Source organism: Pogoniulus pusillus, chromosome 13 (genome assembly GCF_015220805.1).
Source record: "Pogoniulus pusillus isolate bPogPus1 chromosome 13, bPogPus1.pri, whole genome shotgun sequence".
Lineage (NCBI taxonomy): Eukaryota > Metazoa > Chordata > Aves > Piciformes > Lybiidae > Pogoniulus > Pogoniulus pusillus.
In genome coordinates, this window is record NC_087276.1 from 8,764,769 (window position 1) to 8,780,771 (window position 16,003).

Here is a 16,003-nt window from a genome sequence, read left to right on the forward strand (position 1 = left end):
GGTGTCTGTGTACAATCTAATTGCACTTAACAATGAGATAAACAGATCTGCAGTGTATTTTTGCCAAGAAAAAAATGGTGTGTGGGACTGGGTGGGACACTGAGGCAACAATATTGAATGATCTGGCTGGAGACTTTCAACAGTTAGCCCTGTGCAACTTGCTGTAGGTGAACCTGCTCTAATCACGAGGGGTTGGACTAGATGATGTCCAGACATCCCTTCCAGCCCCCTATCATCCTGTGATTCTGTGCGTTTAAAGGCAGTTGACAATCAGGAGTCTGCTTCTTAGAACCTTACTTCAAAAGCCTATCGGTGGATATACAAGGCAGATAAATTTCTAGCTGAGGATGTGCAGTAAGCATCTGCTATTCTTTTAGGCAACATTTAAAGCTCCCCAAGTATGGGCACATCGAGGCTGGATGTGACAGATTCGATGCCATTGTCTCAAAAGATTTTAATGAGCACAGCTCCACTGCCATGTGGACAGCTCGATGCTGTGTTGTGCTGACAGGATGTAGGAGATCACAGCTCTTCACAGAGGGAGGCATTTGGGCTTTTTACAGTGTGGAGGAAAAGTTTAACTCTGTCGAGGAGGCAACATACCCCTTTTAAAAACTGCCTCAAGACTGTGAGCTGTTGTAATCCATTGCATCCAGAGGCTGCACCTATAAATCCAGATTTTTACTTACAGATGCTAATGGGCAGGGTCTGCGATGCCTGTGATGACCACAAGGGCAGGCAGAGCTTCTCAGAGTCTCTGGGGAACACACTAGATGTTTGGGAAGGGAGAGTTGAACACAAGCCATTCTGCTTTGGCTGGCTATTTTTGCAGCTGGTACCACACATGCCCAGGTGGAAATACCTCCAAATGGTCAAATTAATGGGGTCTATGGGTCAAAATGGCTTTCCTCTAGAAAATGAGGAAGGTGAGGGGGAGCCCTGGGAGCTCCCAGGAGCTCAACTAAGCTCAATTCCTTGACAGCTCCAGCTCTGCAGAGTCTGGGAGTGCTCTGATGGGGCTGTGTGACTTTGTGCTCACCACACATTCCTTCAAGTCGTGCCTTTTTGAAGCATGCAACTTGAATAGCCAGGGAAAGGTCGCGAGCCCAAACTTCACCTGAAAGATTCTCTCAATCTCTGCTGATCCTAGCCTTAGGGAGCCTGAAGACTGCTCCCTAAAAGTGCTGTTTTGGTGACATTTTTGAGGTGTAGAAAATAGAGGCAGAGTTTCTAGCACCAGAATGGGGGGAATTCCTGATGCAGAGAAGCATAAGGAGTGCTTTGAGACTTCATGACATGCTGTGGCATTTGCATCGTGCCCAGGAATCCCTAGATATCTCACTTCAGAACCAGACTAGGGACAGCCAGCAGAGGTAAAGACCTGAGGAGCAGTAAAGCAGCTGAAGTACATAAGGATGTCACGGGGGCAGACTGATGAAGACGAAGCCCTAATAAACATGAGCCTAGGTTTGGTGCTACTCTGGGCTCCTTCCTCCTAAGGCTGCAGCAAATCTGGGAATTAAGGCCACTCAGGGAAAGTGTGTAAGAAGGAGAAAAGGGAAAGAGGGAAATATCATCTGGGGTTCAACTATCAGTGAGAAGAGTGGAGCTGGGTGCAGAACCAGTTGAGAGGGAAGAGGATGGTGCAGCCAGATCCTTAATCTATCATTGAATGATTCATTCCCTCTTCATGGCTCACTTGCCTGCTCTGTGTCACTCTTCTTATCTGCAAATACAGCCTGTTCTATATGCCAAGACCAGGTTTTTGCATCATAAGGCACAAAGGACCCTTGAACAGCTTAGAAGGTGCTGCAATAATATGAAGCTGAAATTGCAGCCATCAGAATGGAAAAAATAGAGCACTTCTAGTCAGTAATTTTGTTCCCAGTGAAGCCCCTTGCCACATGAAGCTTTGAGCTACAGCTGCTTCAGTGCTAAGTAGAGAAAGGGAAGATATTTCTTGGGTCTACTTTTAACCTCAGACAATTTGGGTGCAATTTCTATGAAATGAGTGACAAATAGAGCTCATTCAGCACCAAACTCTAATTACCAGCTTCAGCAAAATACCTTAAGATGATGTATCTGAGGTTCCATCTCATTTCTGAATGATGTTCCAATTAATTCCCCCTTTACCAGTCTGCAGCACCTAAGTGAGATGTGCTGAGCATCAGCCCCTAGGTTGCCTGGTCTTTCTCCCTTGGTAGAGGGAGAGGTAGCTCCCAGGCCAGCTGCTCTTCATAGTTCCTGTGGAACTGTTTCACCAGTCTTAAGATGGTAGTATTAATACTCACTTGCTGTCCAGCAGTTTTCTGATATGGCCTGTTCAAGTGTGAAAAGCATTTTGAGGTCTCAGGTCATGATAGAGAAGTGAGAACAGTGATTTCCTTTCTTTCGCTTCATTTCTCTGTGGCTTGTTCTATTTCTACATGCTGGAAGCAGCACTGAGCAGCAAAGAGCATACCTGTTCTGCAGGAAAAAAAGGAGGAGGAGAACTATTTCACAGGAGAAAAAGAGGAAAGAGAAAATGCATGGGACAAAGAAAGACTGCATGTAAGAGGGAGGGAACTGATTCCAGCGCAGGTGAGGAACAGTATAGTAGTCAGAGCATTCAATCCCTATCCTGAATGAAGTGAACTTCTAATTCTTGGGCCCATTATGACAGAGGCCATAGATTCCTCCTGGGCTTACAGGAGGAGCTTTCAAGGATGCTGCAATGTTTCCACAGAGTTTCATTTCAGAAAGGAAAAAGCTTTGGTAGAAAAACTCCTGGCCAGATGCACTTGCAATCTCATTCTCATTTATTTGCCCAAGTAATCCCTAGTGCTTGATTTATGTAAGACTTGAATTAACTGTGTATTTATTCAGAGATCTTAAACTGCGCTGATGCAGTGAGGTAAAACTGCAAGCTGATGCAGTTTCAAGGGTATTAATGAGTGTGCAGTTGAAAAAGGCAGCAGAACTGAAATCTCCATTGCTTCTGGAGTTACTTGTTAAGATAGGTACAAATGTCTACTCTTAAGCTTACACGAGAATGACCAGAGGCCTGGCAGCCCTGCCATATCAGAAAAGGCTGAGAGAAAAGGGTTTGGTCAGCCTTGAGAAGAGAAGGCCTGGGATAGATCTTATTGCCACACACCAGTACAGAAAGGGTGGCTACCAGGAGGATGGAGACTCCCTTTTTTACAAGGAATCCCATGGAAAAAAACAAGGGATGATGGGGACAAGTCACTCGTGGGCAGATTCCCATCAACTCCAAAGGAACATTTTTACCTCATGAGAACAGTCAGACATTGGAACCATCTCCCAGGGAAAGCAGTAGATTAATCTACACTGGACAGTTTTAAGACTCATCTGGACAGGGTGCTGGGCTAGCTCATTTCAACTCCACTATCACCTGGAAAGACTGAACCAGATGATCCTTGGGGTCCGTTCCAACCTGGTATTCTGTGAGTGTGTAATTCTATGCCTTAAGCTGGCTTTTTCCATTTCAAACCTAAGTTCCCAGTGCTGCATGTCTTAACTCTTGGAGCTTTGGGGTTTTGTTTGCAGAGGAGTGGGTGGGATTGTTGGAGCATTTTTAGGCTTACATACTCTCATAGAGAAAAGCACTTACAAAATCACTTTGTTCCTAATAGGTGCTTAGTGAATTCAGGCAATCAAAGCTAGCCATGAAGCGGTTACCAAGCAGGATTTAAACATTTAAACAAAGAGGGAGGGGAAATGATCATGTAAGTCTGTGACTTATGTTGGGGGAGAGTCATTGTCACCATCTGGAGACCCAATGTGAGACAAAATGCAGTTGAAGAAACTATTAGAAGTCCCAGTATTGAAATGTGATGCAGATATAGTTAGGAAAGAAAGCTGCCTAGTCCACGAAGCCTCTGGAGAGCACCAACTTCAGAAAGATGAGAGAAGAGAGTTGGGGAAAGTGTAGCTGGCACCGAGAGGTCCAGCTGCTTTGCCAAGTGATGTCATTAATGCATACTTCGTAGCTGTTAGGAGTCTGCGCCACGCTAAAGTGAAACAAAGATACCTGCGCAACTAGAAATGGTCATGGCTGGCACGCAGGGGACGTACAGGGCAAAACAGAAGGTCTTGAAGCGGTTTGGGGTTCAGGAGCTACTACGGCTTCTGTGGGAGCGGTGTTATCACAAGAGGGAGCTATCCGCCTGTATGAGATTGTCACCCCAGACAAAAACGCATTGAGGAGAGCAACAGGGCTTTCAAAACCTGAGAGAGGCAGGAGGTCCTGAGCGCTCAGACAAGCAGTGGCCACAGCAGGCTGGCACGGACTGAAGCGGGCTAGCGGAACTAATCCTGCAGGGCAGGCCACCAACACTGGTCACTGCCAATTGCTCTTCTGCAGGTCAGATCCTGAGTTATGCTAATGCGATCAGTTAATTGTTTTTATCCGTAGGCTTTGCAGAGAAGGGAGATGAAGGATAGGTGCTTGGTCAAACGTGGTGCAGGTCAGAGGTTGATTTGACAATGCAGCTGATGTCCGAGGCTCTGCAGGTGAAGGAAGCCGCACTGTGTCAGCCAGCTGCGAGCGGTATCTGGAGACAATAGGGCCTGTGTACCCAGCAGAGGGCATGTGCATACACGTGCACACCCTCCTGCCTCCACCTCTGGGACACCATTTCTTAGCTAATGAGCATATTAGTGTCCTCAGGAGCTGTGTGAGTACCTCCAGGACAAAGCCAGAGGCATCAGCCCTTCTCCTTTGAATAGGCTGCGGTTCCTGCGACAGTGTCCAAACCTACCCTTCATTTTCATTATCGTTTCAGGTAAGATCCCACTGCAGGAGGTGCTGAACTCCCATTTCTGGTCCAGAGTAACTAAGCCACATCGCCGAGCTCAGGTCTCAACCACCAGCATTTGTGTTTATTTTACGCTAGGGAAAACAGCCTGCAACCCCTTCACACTGAGCTTAGTTTCGTGTTTTTTCTCTGCATGTCTCGCACCTAATTTTGGTAGACACATTCTACTGTAGTCTGGGACTGAGATGAAAGCTTTGTTTCCTGCCAAGAATCTTGAGAGGATAATACATATCCAAGCAGTTTGCATCAGTGCTATTGCATCTGAAATGCCCTGTTGAAAGCTAGCACAATATATTTATCTGTATGCTCCCTGGGCAGGAAAACAGGCAGTTCTTCCAGCGGGATGCACTAAGGTAAATAACTGATTGTGCTTTATATGTTCAGTGATGGGCCACAGCACAGAAGATCAAGATAAAGGGAGAAAACCACTCTAGGTTGAAAAGTTAGAAGACATGAAAAATACATAGAGAAGCAAAGAATGTAGTCTTGATGGTGTGGGAATAGGCAGAAATCTGAGGTCTAGGCTTCTTGCCACAGGCTGCTTGACCTTAGGGACGTCTTTCAAGATCTCTTCTGCTCTTTGTCTATGTAATTCCCAGGGGCTTGTCTATGTAATTCCCAGGGGCTTCTAGGCAGGGTTGGATTGAAGTGCATCAGTTGGTCACTGCTTCTAAGGCACACGAGAAAAATATTTCATGTATATATATATACACACACACACATAAAACAATTTTCAGAATGCTTTATGGAGGAAAAAAACGCAGGAATGCCTTGGGAACAGCGTTCTCGGGCAGTAATTAATGCACTCTCAGGACAAGGCTTTTTCTGAAGTTTGGATTTAAATATATGCTTTAAAAAAAAAACCAAAAGGATAAAGAAAAAGAAGGAATTTATCCCGCACCAGAGGTCCTGGCTCCAGCCTCAGCCCCCGCCCGCCGTGACGCCGGCCGAGCAGCGAGCGAGCCCCACGACGGCCCCGGCAGCGGACGGCCCCCGCCCCGCTCCGCTCGGCTCGGCTGGGCTCCGGTCCGGCCCCCCCAACGCGGCGGCGGCGGCGGCGGGCGGGCGGCTCCGCGGTGCCGCGGGCGGGCGGGCGGGGGCTGAGCCCGCACGGCCGCTTGTTGATCGCGGCGGCCGGCGCCGCTCCGCTGTGCTCCGCCTGGGCTCGGCGCTGCGCTGCGGCGCCGCTCGCGTTCTGGCATCGCAGGGCTGCGGCCAGCCCCTGCTCCTCTCCCCCTCTCTGCTCCTCTCCCCCTCTCTGCCTCTCTCTCCCTTTCTTCCCTCTGGTTTTTTTTTTCGCGTGAAGATGGCGGCGCCGCTCGCCAGCAAGGCAGGCACCGCCGGCACCGCCGCCAAGCCGCCCTTCCCGGAGCTGGATTTCCGATCGGGAGCCAGGGTGGAGGAACTGAATAAACTCATTCAGGAATTCACCAAACATGACCAGAGGGAGTACGACGACCAGCGAGCCCTGGAGATCCACACGGCGAAGGACTTCATCTTCTCCATGCTGGGTAGGGCAGCGACCGGGCGGGGCGGGGGCAGCGGCGGGGCCGGCCGGGGACCCCGAGGCAGGACTCCCCGACGGTGCGGCACCGGCAGACCCTTTCCAAACGCCGCGGGCGCGGTGGGTCGGGGAGTCAAGGGCTGCAGAGCGGGTCTCACCCCCTAGAAACTGTATGGGTTTTTTCCCCTGTGCTCTTCACCTAGCCTTTAGCGGCGATGTATTTGTAAGCGCAGGGGGAAAGGCTGGCTCGCAAAGCTGGCCGGTGCCCGAGAAACACGCCAAGCCGGCGGGCTGGAGGCGAGCCCGGCCCTTTATTGTGTTTCCCCTCAACTATCAAGGCTGTAGGAAACAAGGATTTGCTTTTTTTCCTGGACTGCTTATTTTGGTTATCAGAGCAGATTATGACTGTAAGGAGCATCCCCTGAACTGCCTTTCTTGCTTAGCTTGCAAAACTTGCTGCGAGTGGAGCAAGTCAGATTGTGGCGGGGGAGTCCTCGTCTGCGGGAAACTTTGAATCGCGGACAGGGATCCTTAAATCAGGGTGAACCGTGTTGGCCTTCGTAGAAATCACCTCGGTTCCAGCATGACTAAGCCTTCCTAAGATTTAACAGTGGAATGACTAACAACTGATTCTCTAGGTAGGCAGTTCCTGATAAATATTTACCTTGTTTTGACTAAGAAATCACTCGCATGGATGAGAGCCCTCTGGATACAAAAGGATGCTGCTTAACATGCAGGTTGGACCTTGAAATCAGTTCTCCATGTTCGAATCGGTATCTTAGACATTTTTACACGTAAAAGAAGAAGGGTAAACAGCAGGTGTGGCCAATGAATGGTTCTTTGTAGCTCAGAGCTGCACATACACCCTCAAAGCATCTCTGGTACAAACCAAGTGTGTGGTCTGCGTGCACACTGAATAACCTACATCACTTTTCTCATTCAGAAGCACAGAGCCATCCTGTTGGAACAGTGATTATTTTCTGTGTTGGGGACTAAAATATACCTCTATAACCCGCACTCACTAAATATTGCCTGCCCTGTTCCTGGTTATGTTGTAACATACCCAAAAAACTGCCTGATGTAGGATTTGCACCGTTTTGTTTGTGTGTGTATGTATTTCTTTTTCATCAAGGGCTGGACAGGATATAGCAGACTAAATTTAGCTGAAGAACAAGGACAACAAGTTGAAAAGTCAGTAGCATGTATATTTATAGTTGCTGTTATAAATATTTTTCCCTTCCTGTTTAAAAAGAGAAAGAAAAAAAAAAAGTTGTGACGAGGCCATGGTTGCATCAAAGCCTGTAGGATTTTTGTTATTGAAAACCTGATCCTGTGGATGTCATCCACTTTTATGGTCCTGATACATTTTCAATCAGGGCTTTAAATAACTGGCTCAGGAAGCAGGATTGGATAGGATGAAGCAAAGAAGAGTGGGGAGAAAACAGCCAAAGCAGCAGTTCTGGATGTGTGGCTATCAAGTAGGAAAAGCTTTATATAGTGCTGTTTAAGCATTACTAGCCTTCACAAGGGGACAGAGATCACAGCATTTCTCCCTGCCTCATGTGGGAGAAGACACTAGAAGACACTAGAAGACAGACAGAAGAACAGGCTGGAGCATGCCTTGTATTTCTGCAAAGGCACCCTAATGCCTGGGTGTTGTGAAAACAGGGAGCCTTGGGCTGTTTACAAATAGCATAAATCCATGTGGCTGTCTTTGTTAATATAATGACTGGGAGATGAGCATCCTTCGGTGTGGAATGCATAGACTGAAAGCAGGGTTTAAACAGGAGCTGCTTTTTCGTTTAAGTTATGCCTGGCAATTTTCAGTGAGACTTGTTTCTGAATAAAAGAGGAGAGTTGGAGACTAAGCCCGGGACAAAACTGGAGATGGAGTGTCTGATTTGTGTATGTTAGACCCTGAAGTTGTGTTTGTGGATCAGGCCCTTCATAGCCAGAGAGGCTCTTCAGTCTAAAAGGATTTAACTTATTCATAAATAGCTCTTTCCCCTGTGCCTGATCCTTCCCATATGTACTGCTGCTCTTATCTCATCGGGTGATGATAGGAAAATTAAACGTAGCTTCCCTGATTTAATTACATTGGTGTGTAATTGGTGGGTGAGTGATAGACAGGGAGACTTTGTGCAGATTCTGGGATGTTTGTACTGTGCATGGCTTGCCCTCTAGGTCAGATCTTTGCTTTCTGTTTATATTAACTCTTTTTTATCCACGTTGTCTTGCCCTGGCTATTAGAGACTGAACTCTGCAATAACTGAAGAGCTGGCCTAAAATTAGGAAGAGGCACAGCTTCTCTTGCCATTGGCCAAAATCTTGTGTCCAGGACATTGAATTAGAACTGCAAATTACTTACCTGTCTGGTGGGAGAAGTGACTATCTTCTGAAGGTGGGCAGTTCCTGGGCATGCCATTCATAGTCACCAAGACCACATGTGGTCTTGCTAACACCTGAAACAGCAGGTGACTTTTGGTGCTAGGTAACTTGCTGTACTCACAGGTGCCTGATAATTACCTGTCTCTTTGACACAGATATGACTGAGCTTCCAAGGGGGAGAAAGCTGTAATATTGATCAAGAAAAAGAGTAGAGAAAGGACAGTTGTATTCTGGGCAGCAAACTGGCTGGAAGAGACTGAGAGCAAGTTTCTGGCTGCTGGTGCTGAGTAACTTCCTGTACTCACATTAAACTGTGCCTGATAATTACCTGTCTCTGACACAGATATGACTGAGCTTCAAAGGGAAAGAAGGCTATAATATTGATCAAGAAAAAGGGTAGAGAAAGGACAGTCATACTCTGGGCAGCAGGCTGACTGGAAGAGACTGAGAGAGCAAGTTTCTGGCTGCCAGTCCTGAAAGCAGCTAATTACTTTCCCTGTGATTTGGGGTTGGTGGGGGAGGTTGTGCCTAAAGAGTGATAAAGGAGTGTTTTTATCAAGTGATAATATTGCAAGCAATGATATTTTGTGCTTTCAAAGCCCGTGATGTTATTTGGATGAGAGGTGCCTAGCACTCATTAAAAGCCTTTTAGTAGGGGTACCTGACCTAGAGCATATTGTTCCTGCACTACAAGTACTTCCAGGGAACTTACTTCATAAACATTACCTGTCTCTTCTGTTCAGCACCTGAGTAAAAGGTAATGCACAGATGTGCTAAGCTTACAAAAAACACATTATGCTCTTGGAAACAACCCCTTGAAATTTCTAGTACTGTTGCTTTCTCAAACCAGCTCATGTTATTATGGATACTGACTCTTGCTTTTACTTCTTAGCAACACAAAAGAGCAAGGAGATACAAATAAATACAGGCCATTTCCTCCACTCCAGGCATACATTGGCATTCAGTCATATAGAACAGTTTACAGACTCTTCAGGTTAGTATTTTGTTTTCCTTTCCTGAGACTTTATCTTCTCCGTCAAATCAGAAAAAGGATATTCAGGATCTTTCATGCCTGTATATAACCTTTTTTTCCTTTCTGTGGGCGCTGCTCATCAGAACAGGCCACACCTTTGAGGATCTGTGGCCAGCTGCAACTCATAGCTGTTGACAAGACCTCTCGAGAGCTTTTTCCAGCACCTGATACAGAAAAGGCAATGTGCTTGGTCTGAGAGCGTTTCTCTTTTCTCTGGTGGCTGCTGAGCTGGGTGTGCTAGCGAGAGTTTGTGACAGAGGTAAGTCTCACAGTGGAGCCAGAGCTGGCATTAGGAAAAGATTTCTGCTGCCACGTACCAGCTTCCCTAATGGAGCAGGTTACTCTGCTAAGCTTTTGCATCCGTAGCAACTCTTCCAGCTGTTTTATGGCCTGCTGTGCCCCTGAACTGTGTAGAGTGGAGGTGCAGCTTGCCCTGATGAGAACGCAGGTGTCCTGACAAGGGCTTGCTTTCTTTAGTGTCTTCTTGGAGAAGAAATCTTATGAGAAGTGACTGAGAGAGTTGGGGCTGTTTAGCTTGAGGAAGAGGAGAGCGAGGGAAGAACTCATCACTGTCTACAGGTACCTGAAAGAAGGTTGTGAAAAGGTTGGTGCTGGTCTCTTCTCATGGGTAATTAGTGATAGAACAAGAGGGAATGGCCTCAAGCTGTGAATTGGTAGGTTTAGACGAGCTATTGAGGAAAACAAACTTTCGTGGTGAGAGTGGTCAGGTATTGGAATGAGCTGCCCAGAGAGGTGGTGGTCACCAACCCTGGATGTGTTTAAAAGTTTGGATGTGGTGCTCGAGGACACGGTTTAGGGTGCACATTGTGAAGCAGGGTTATCAGTTGGGCTTGGTGATCCTGGGGGTCATTTCCAACTGGAATATTTCTGTGTTTCTGTACAAGAGAAGCATTTTGTGGTCTGCTCCTGTACCCACGGTCTCCAGCAGAACAACACTGGCAGTGTGACTGATGTGTGGGGGGTTGCAGCATTTCTTCTTTCCGCGCCTGTCATAACTTGCTGATGGAACCTATCGTAGATTAGATTTCAGGCTTTGTTGGAAGTGTTACCTTTTAGTCTGTAATTCATAATAGAAATTCTCTGCTTTCTGTTGCAGTTTCGGGCTGGTGGAATAGCAACAGGACTGGAGCATTCTCTCTAGGGTTAAGTCTTTTGTGTGTGTGTGTCTGTGTTCGCTTTTTCTCGAGAGAGGCCAATCATGATAGGAGCACACTGTACTCTGAGGCCCATGTTAATAGAGGCTCCCTGCTGGCATTCCCTCTGCTGCTGAATGCATAATGCACAGCTGTTAAAAACAACCTTACTATATTGCAAATTTCATTTCTAGCTTCTGTTGGATCTCCTCTCCCTGCAGGCCACATGTTTCTGTATTCACATTTGATATTGCAGGGGGGTGGGTTGGTTGTTTTTTCTTAAGGGACAGGCTGGTTAAGTAATCCTGGCAAGGAATTAGCATCTTCTGTTCGGTTGTAGCTGCCAGAAGTCGACCAGTTTCACTTAAGGAGGGATTCTTTCTATGTAACTAGTTAAAAAGGATTGGTAGCCTCTTCTGTCCCTTTCTTTGAAGGGATTGCCGCTCCAGGGATGTGTGCAGCGAAAATCTTCCTCTCCATTTGTTTTAAGATGCCAGTACTTCACTTGCTCGACTACTGTTGTGAAACTGTTAGGCTGTGATGCAGAGTGTTTAGCCTAATAGCTAGGAACATGTCCTAAGGGCACAAATTCTGGTGGCAGGCTTGCCAGACTGCCCACTGCCTGCTCCTTCAGTCTGAGGAAATATTTGTAAAAGATTTGGGTGGATACTTGCCAAGCCCAATTATGCAATTATGTTTTAAGGGCAATTTTATAATTATAGTGGAGGATGGTAACCAGGATACGTGAGCAGTTGGGGGTTTGACTTTTTTTCCTCCTTTCTTTTCCACATGGCTTTGTATGAGTGCTAAAATGCTCCAAGCAATTCTAGTCAGAAACCAGTTGTTCAACTTTCTTTAAGGCAGCTGGTTTATTCTTCTAGGTGAAGCTAAGTGAGAGGCAAACCCAGCATTGCTCGGAAAGGCTGGAGGATGTGTTTTATTACAGCTTGGGTGATTTAGAAAATGGATGTGTACTCGGAGAACCAGAGCAGCCTGTAGGCAGAGGCCAATCTAGAGGAGACTCAGGATGTGATGGTCCTGCTTGGACTTCTCAAAGGCAATCTCTAAGCTGTGTGGTTTTGATAGTTGGGGTTGTTCTTCTTAACTTTTATTTCCCATAGGCTTTAATAATCTCTTGTTCTGCTCAAATATTTGCATCTTTTCGTGGGCCTTGACATGTAGGCTTTTGCCTCTGTGAGTCCCAGTCTGCTGCATAGATTGCTTTCCTAGGCACATAGAAACATAGTACAACCAGGTTGGAGGAGACCTCCAACATCATCCAGTCCAACCTAGCACCCAGACCTATCCAAGCAACTAGACTGTGGCACTAAGTGCCTTTTCCAGGCTTTTCCTGAACACCTTCAGGGACAGTAACTGCACCACCTCCCTGGGCAGCCCATTCCAATGCCAATCACTCTCTCTGTGAAGAACTTCCTCCTGACATCCAGCCGATACCTGCCCTGGCACAACTTGAGACGGTGTCCCCTTGTTCTGTTGCTGGTTGCCTGGCAGAGGAGAGACTGACATCTCTGGAACCCTCCTCTTCTCTGTCCAGGTCAGACCTTAGGTGTTTGTACTCTGCAAGATTGGTTAGGTGAGAAAGTGCCAGGAAAAAACAGTGTGGTTAAGGCCAAGACATAAGCTCTCACCTCCAGTCAAAGGGGCTTTAGTTGCAAAAACTGCTTAAGCATGGCACTGTGAAGAGTGACTGAAGTGACAGCTGCAGCTCCAGGCGTGTGGCTGAGACACTGGTGGCAGCTGCAGGTAAAGGCTCCGGCATAGACCTCTCAACTCTATTTGTGGTTGAGTTAAATGCCCTTCTATTGAGTCCATTCCCTGTGACTGGATGATACTAGTGTATAAAACTAACTTGAAGCAAGAGCAGTAGATCATTTCCTGTGAAAAGAGAGCTGTAAGAGCTGGATGTGCTATGTGGGGTGACACGTCCTGAGCCAGGTTTTCCCTTACCAGCTTGTAGCTGAGATGGATTAAGTTTGGCATCCTACAAGAAAGCTGTTAGCTTTGCCCACAAGTAGCTTTGCTTGCTGCCCTCTGAACAGTCCATTCATCTGCACAATATACTACAATAATCTGGTTAGACTTTGTTTCATTTGCCTGTCTTGGGGTATGAGATGAGCAGCAGAGTAGATGGAGTGCTGAGGAAGCGAAGTGTGTCTGCCCTGCATTTGTCTTTGGAAAAGCATAAGGCCTATCGTGGGGGCTACAGCAGGAGGCAGCTTTGGATGTTGTACTGACAGAACATCCCTTGTTAAGGGGAAAAAAAAGAGTGTGCCTGCTTGGGAGCAAAGATGAGAGAGCTGAAAAATGACCTTCAGGTGGACATGTCAAGTAATTTGACCAAGTCATGTTCTGGTTATTAGTAGTGTTGAAGTGAGTTCAAGGGACTGAACTGTAGTTCTCCATCCAGCTATGGATTTTTATATCCAGTGAAAGTGAAACCTCTTTTACCACCTAATAAAAATTTGAAGGTTGGCTGCTTGCTTTTTTCTTTCCTTTCTGTTTTTCTTATTTACTACATCTGGAAGGCAGCTTGTGAGCTGTTAAAAATAAGTCTTGCAGTAGTGGCTGATGTTCCAGATGCTGCTATGCATGTTGCTCTCGCTAGGTAAAAAGGCATTTACTCTGCTTTCATTTCTACCATTCTGTTGCATTGCCTTTAGTTCAAATAGGAATTGTCCTGGACTGAGTAGATTAATCTGCACCTTAGTATTTCAGCCAACCTGACAAGCCCCTGAATCATGTAGTTCTGCCTTGATAAACTTCCTGCAGTTCTTTCAAAGCACCACTTCAGTGGCTTTTTGTTTGTAATGGAGTCAACCTGTGCTATAGCATTCAGTTTAAGAAAGATAGATTCCCATCTCCCCAACATATTGGACTTCTGATAAACACTTGATGCTAAGGAGGTTACACCAGTCCTGTTAGTGCATTATCTTTCACCTGTCAGTGTGATTTTAATCTAATTTAAAACACTTAATTGGAAGATTTTTAATGCATTTCATTATGAGCATGCTGGTGTTGAAAGTACAATTTGCATACCACTGACTGGGGATGATTAATTACTTGAAGGTTCATAACATCTGTGTCTTTGAAACAGCAATGGTAGCTACTTCCTACCCACTCATGTTTAGGGCTGTTTGCACAGCACTGGGTAGCTTCAGCTTGTAGAACAGAGGGTGCATGGCATCTGTTTCACTTGAGGAAATTCACACTGAAGGTGAAACACTGAGTCAGGGCACCCTAGGCCCGTGTTCAGTTCTGAGATGCCTCCAAATTTACACAGACCTGTGGAAGTTTCTGAATATAATCATAGAATAGGCTAGGTTGGAAAAGACCTCCAAGATCATCCAGTCCAACCTAGCACCCAGCCCTGTCCCATCAATTAGACCATGGCACTAAGTGCCTCATCCAGGCTTTTCCTGAACACCTCCAGGAATGGTGACTCTGCCTCCCTGGGCAGCCCATTCCAATGCCAATCACTCTCTCTGGGAAGAACTTCTTCCTAACATCCAGCCTATAGTTCCCCTGCCACAACTTGAGACTGTGTCCCCTTGTTCTGTTGCTGGTTGCCTGGCAGAAGAGACCAACCCCCACCTGCCTACAGCCTCCTTTTGGGTAGTTGTAGACAACAATGAGGTCACATCTGAGCCTCCTCCTCTCTAATGATAGGTAGTGTGACCTTGCAAAAGTGGATTGGTACTGGAATAGTGGCGCAGCATCATGGTGCTGTTCTTTATGATAGGATGTTTTAACCATGCAATCCTTTGAGATTGAAGTTGGCAAGGGAAATGTGTTTTTGAGAGTAGAGGCTCAGAAATTATTTAACTAGTGAAGGTAAATAGTTGCTTTGTCATTGGGTGTTGATCTCATGGCTTCAAGATCCTTGCTCTGAGAAAGAGATTACAACCTGACCCAGTTGGGCAGTTCTAGCAAGCAATCTTATTTTATACTTAAGTGATCCCAAAGCAAAACTAGGACAAATCAGTTTAAAGAATGCATCCTGGCCACAGTCTGCATGTTGATGTAATTTGGCAGTCGGGCAATGCCAAGGAGTTTGGGACAGAAAGCAAGGGAAAAATACAAGACATGGCCAAAGCTGGAAATCCTGCTGGGGTATCTGTAAGGAACTGGCAGAGAGGAGTGTTGTGGGGTTTTAGTTTTGTCCAATGACATCTTTCTAAAGTCATGACTTAAATTAAAAGTAGAGGTTTATGTGTGGGGTGTCACTGGTCTGCTTACATCTTCTCCGTTGTGGCCTGCAGTTAGACTATGTGGGATTTCTTCCAGCTGCTGATGGAGTGAGAGGGTTCATAAGTGTGTTGGTCCAGAACTGCTGAGCAGCTAGGGAACTCTTGCAGTTGCGCCTGGCAACAATAGTTGGTTCTTGCTTTGCTGTATAGCCTGTTAGGCTATGTGCTCCTTCTGTTCAAAAATGTCTTTAACTCTCTTGTTCATATTGTGAGATCTTTTGACACTACTCCACACCTCTCTCAGGGAAGGATGTTTTTATTCCGTGGTGTGTGTATGACCTTGTTTTGAAGCCCAGGTGCTGAGGTTGTGAGGAAGGGTTGCATTAAGCAGCTATCAAATGTGCCAAGACAAACACTGCAATTAGCTTCTGTGCTTTTCCCTTTCACGCTTCTGCTGTTCGCATTCTAATGGATCTCTCGAGCTGCTGATGCTTTGGGTGACTCCTTTTGGAGATGAATCCTCTGCTAATAGCTCTGCCTGGGCCTGATCCACAGATATGTTTGAGATGTTTCATGTTTGTTTTGTACCTCGCTAATTAATGTCTAACTTAGTGGTAGAACAGCAGGAAAGCTGCATTTGCTGACACTTCATGATATAATGATTTAATTCTTCGTGACACATTCCTGCTGAGTGTCAAAGCTGATAACTCTAATCTCCCTCCCTAGCCCCGTGTGACGGGGACCTGTCGTAGAGGGCGTTTTGCAGGAGCTTACAAGCTCGTGCGGGTACTTTGTGACCAATTCATGTAAACTTATTTTGTGCATTGCCACTCTTGAGCGTGGTTGTGCAGCACTGCTTGGTGGGCTGAGGAATCTGGGTGCAAACAGAGGCACTA

General features: G+C 46.3%; 1 protein-coding gene across 2 annotated transcripts in view; it reads left to right on the plus strand.

Annotated features, from left to right (window-relative positions):
• The first annotated feature begins 6,050 nt into the window (after positions 1-6,050).
• The window catches only part of MB21D2 (Mab-21 domain containing 2), a 68,103-nt gene continuing 58,150 nt past the window's right edge, over positions 6,051-16,003 (plus strand). Inside the window, exon 1 of one of the 2 annotated variants that reach the window (XM_064152917.1) lies at positions 6,051-6,331. In XM_064152917.1, coding sequence (XP_064008987.1) covers positions 6,127-6,331 — 205 coding nt within the window. In that variant the 5' untranslated portion in view covers positions 6,051-6,126. Of the gene's footprint in view, positions 6,332-9,922; positions 10,005-16,003 lie in introns of those variants that run through there. The other variant, XM_064152918.1, reaches the window with a different exon arrangement.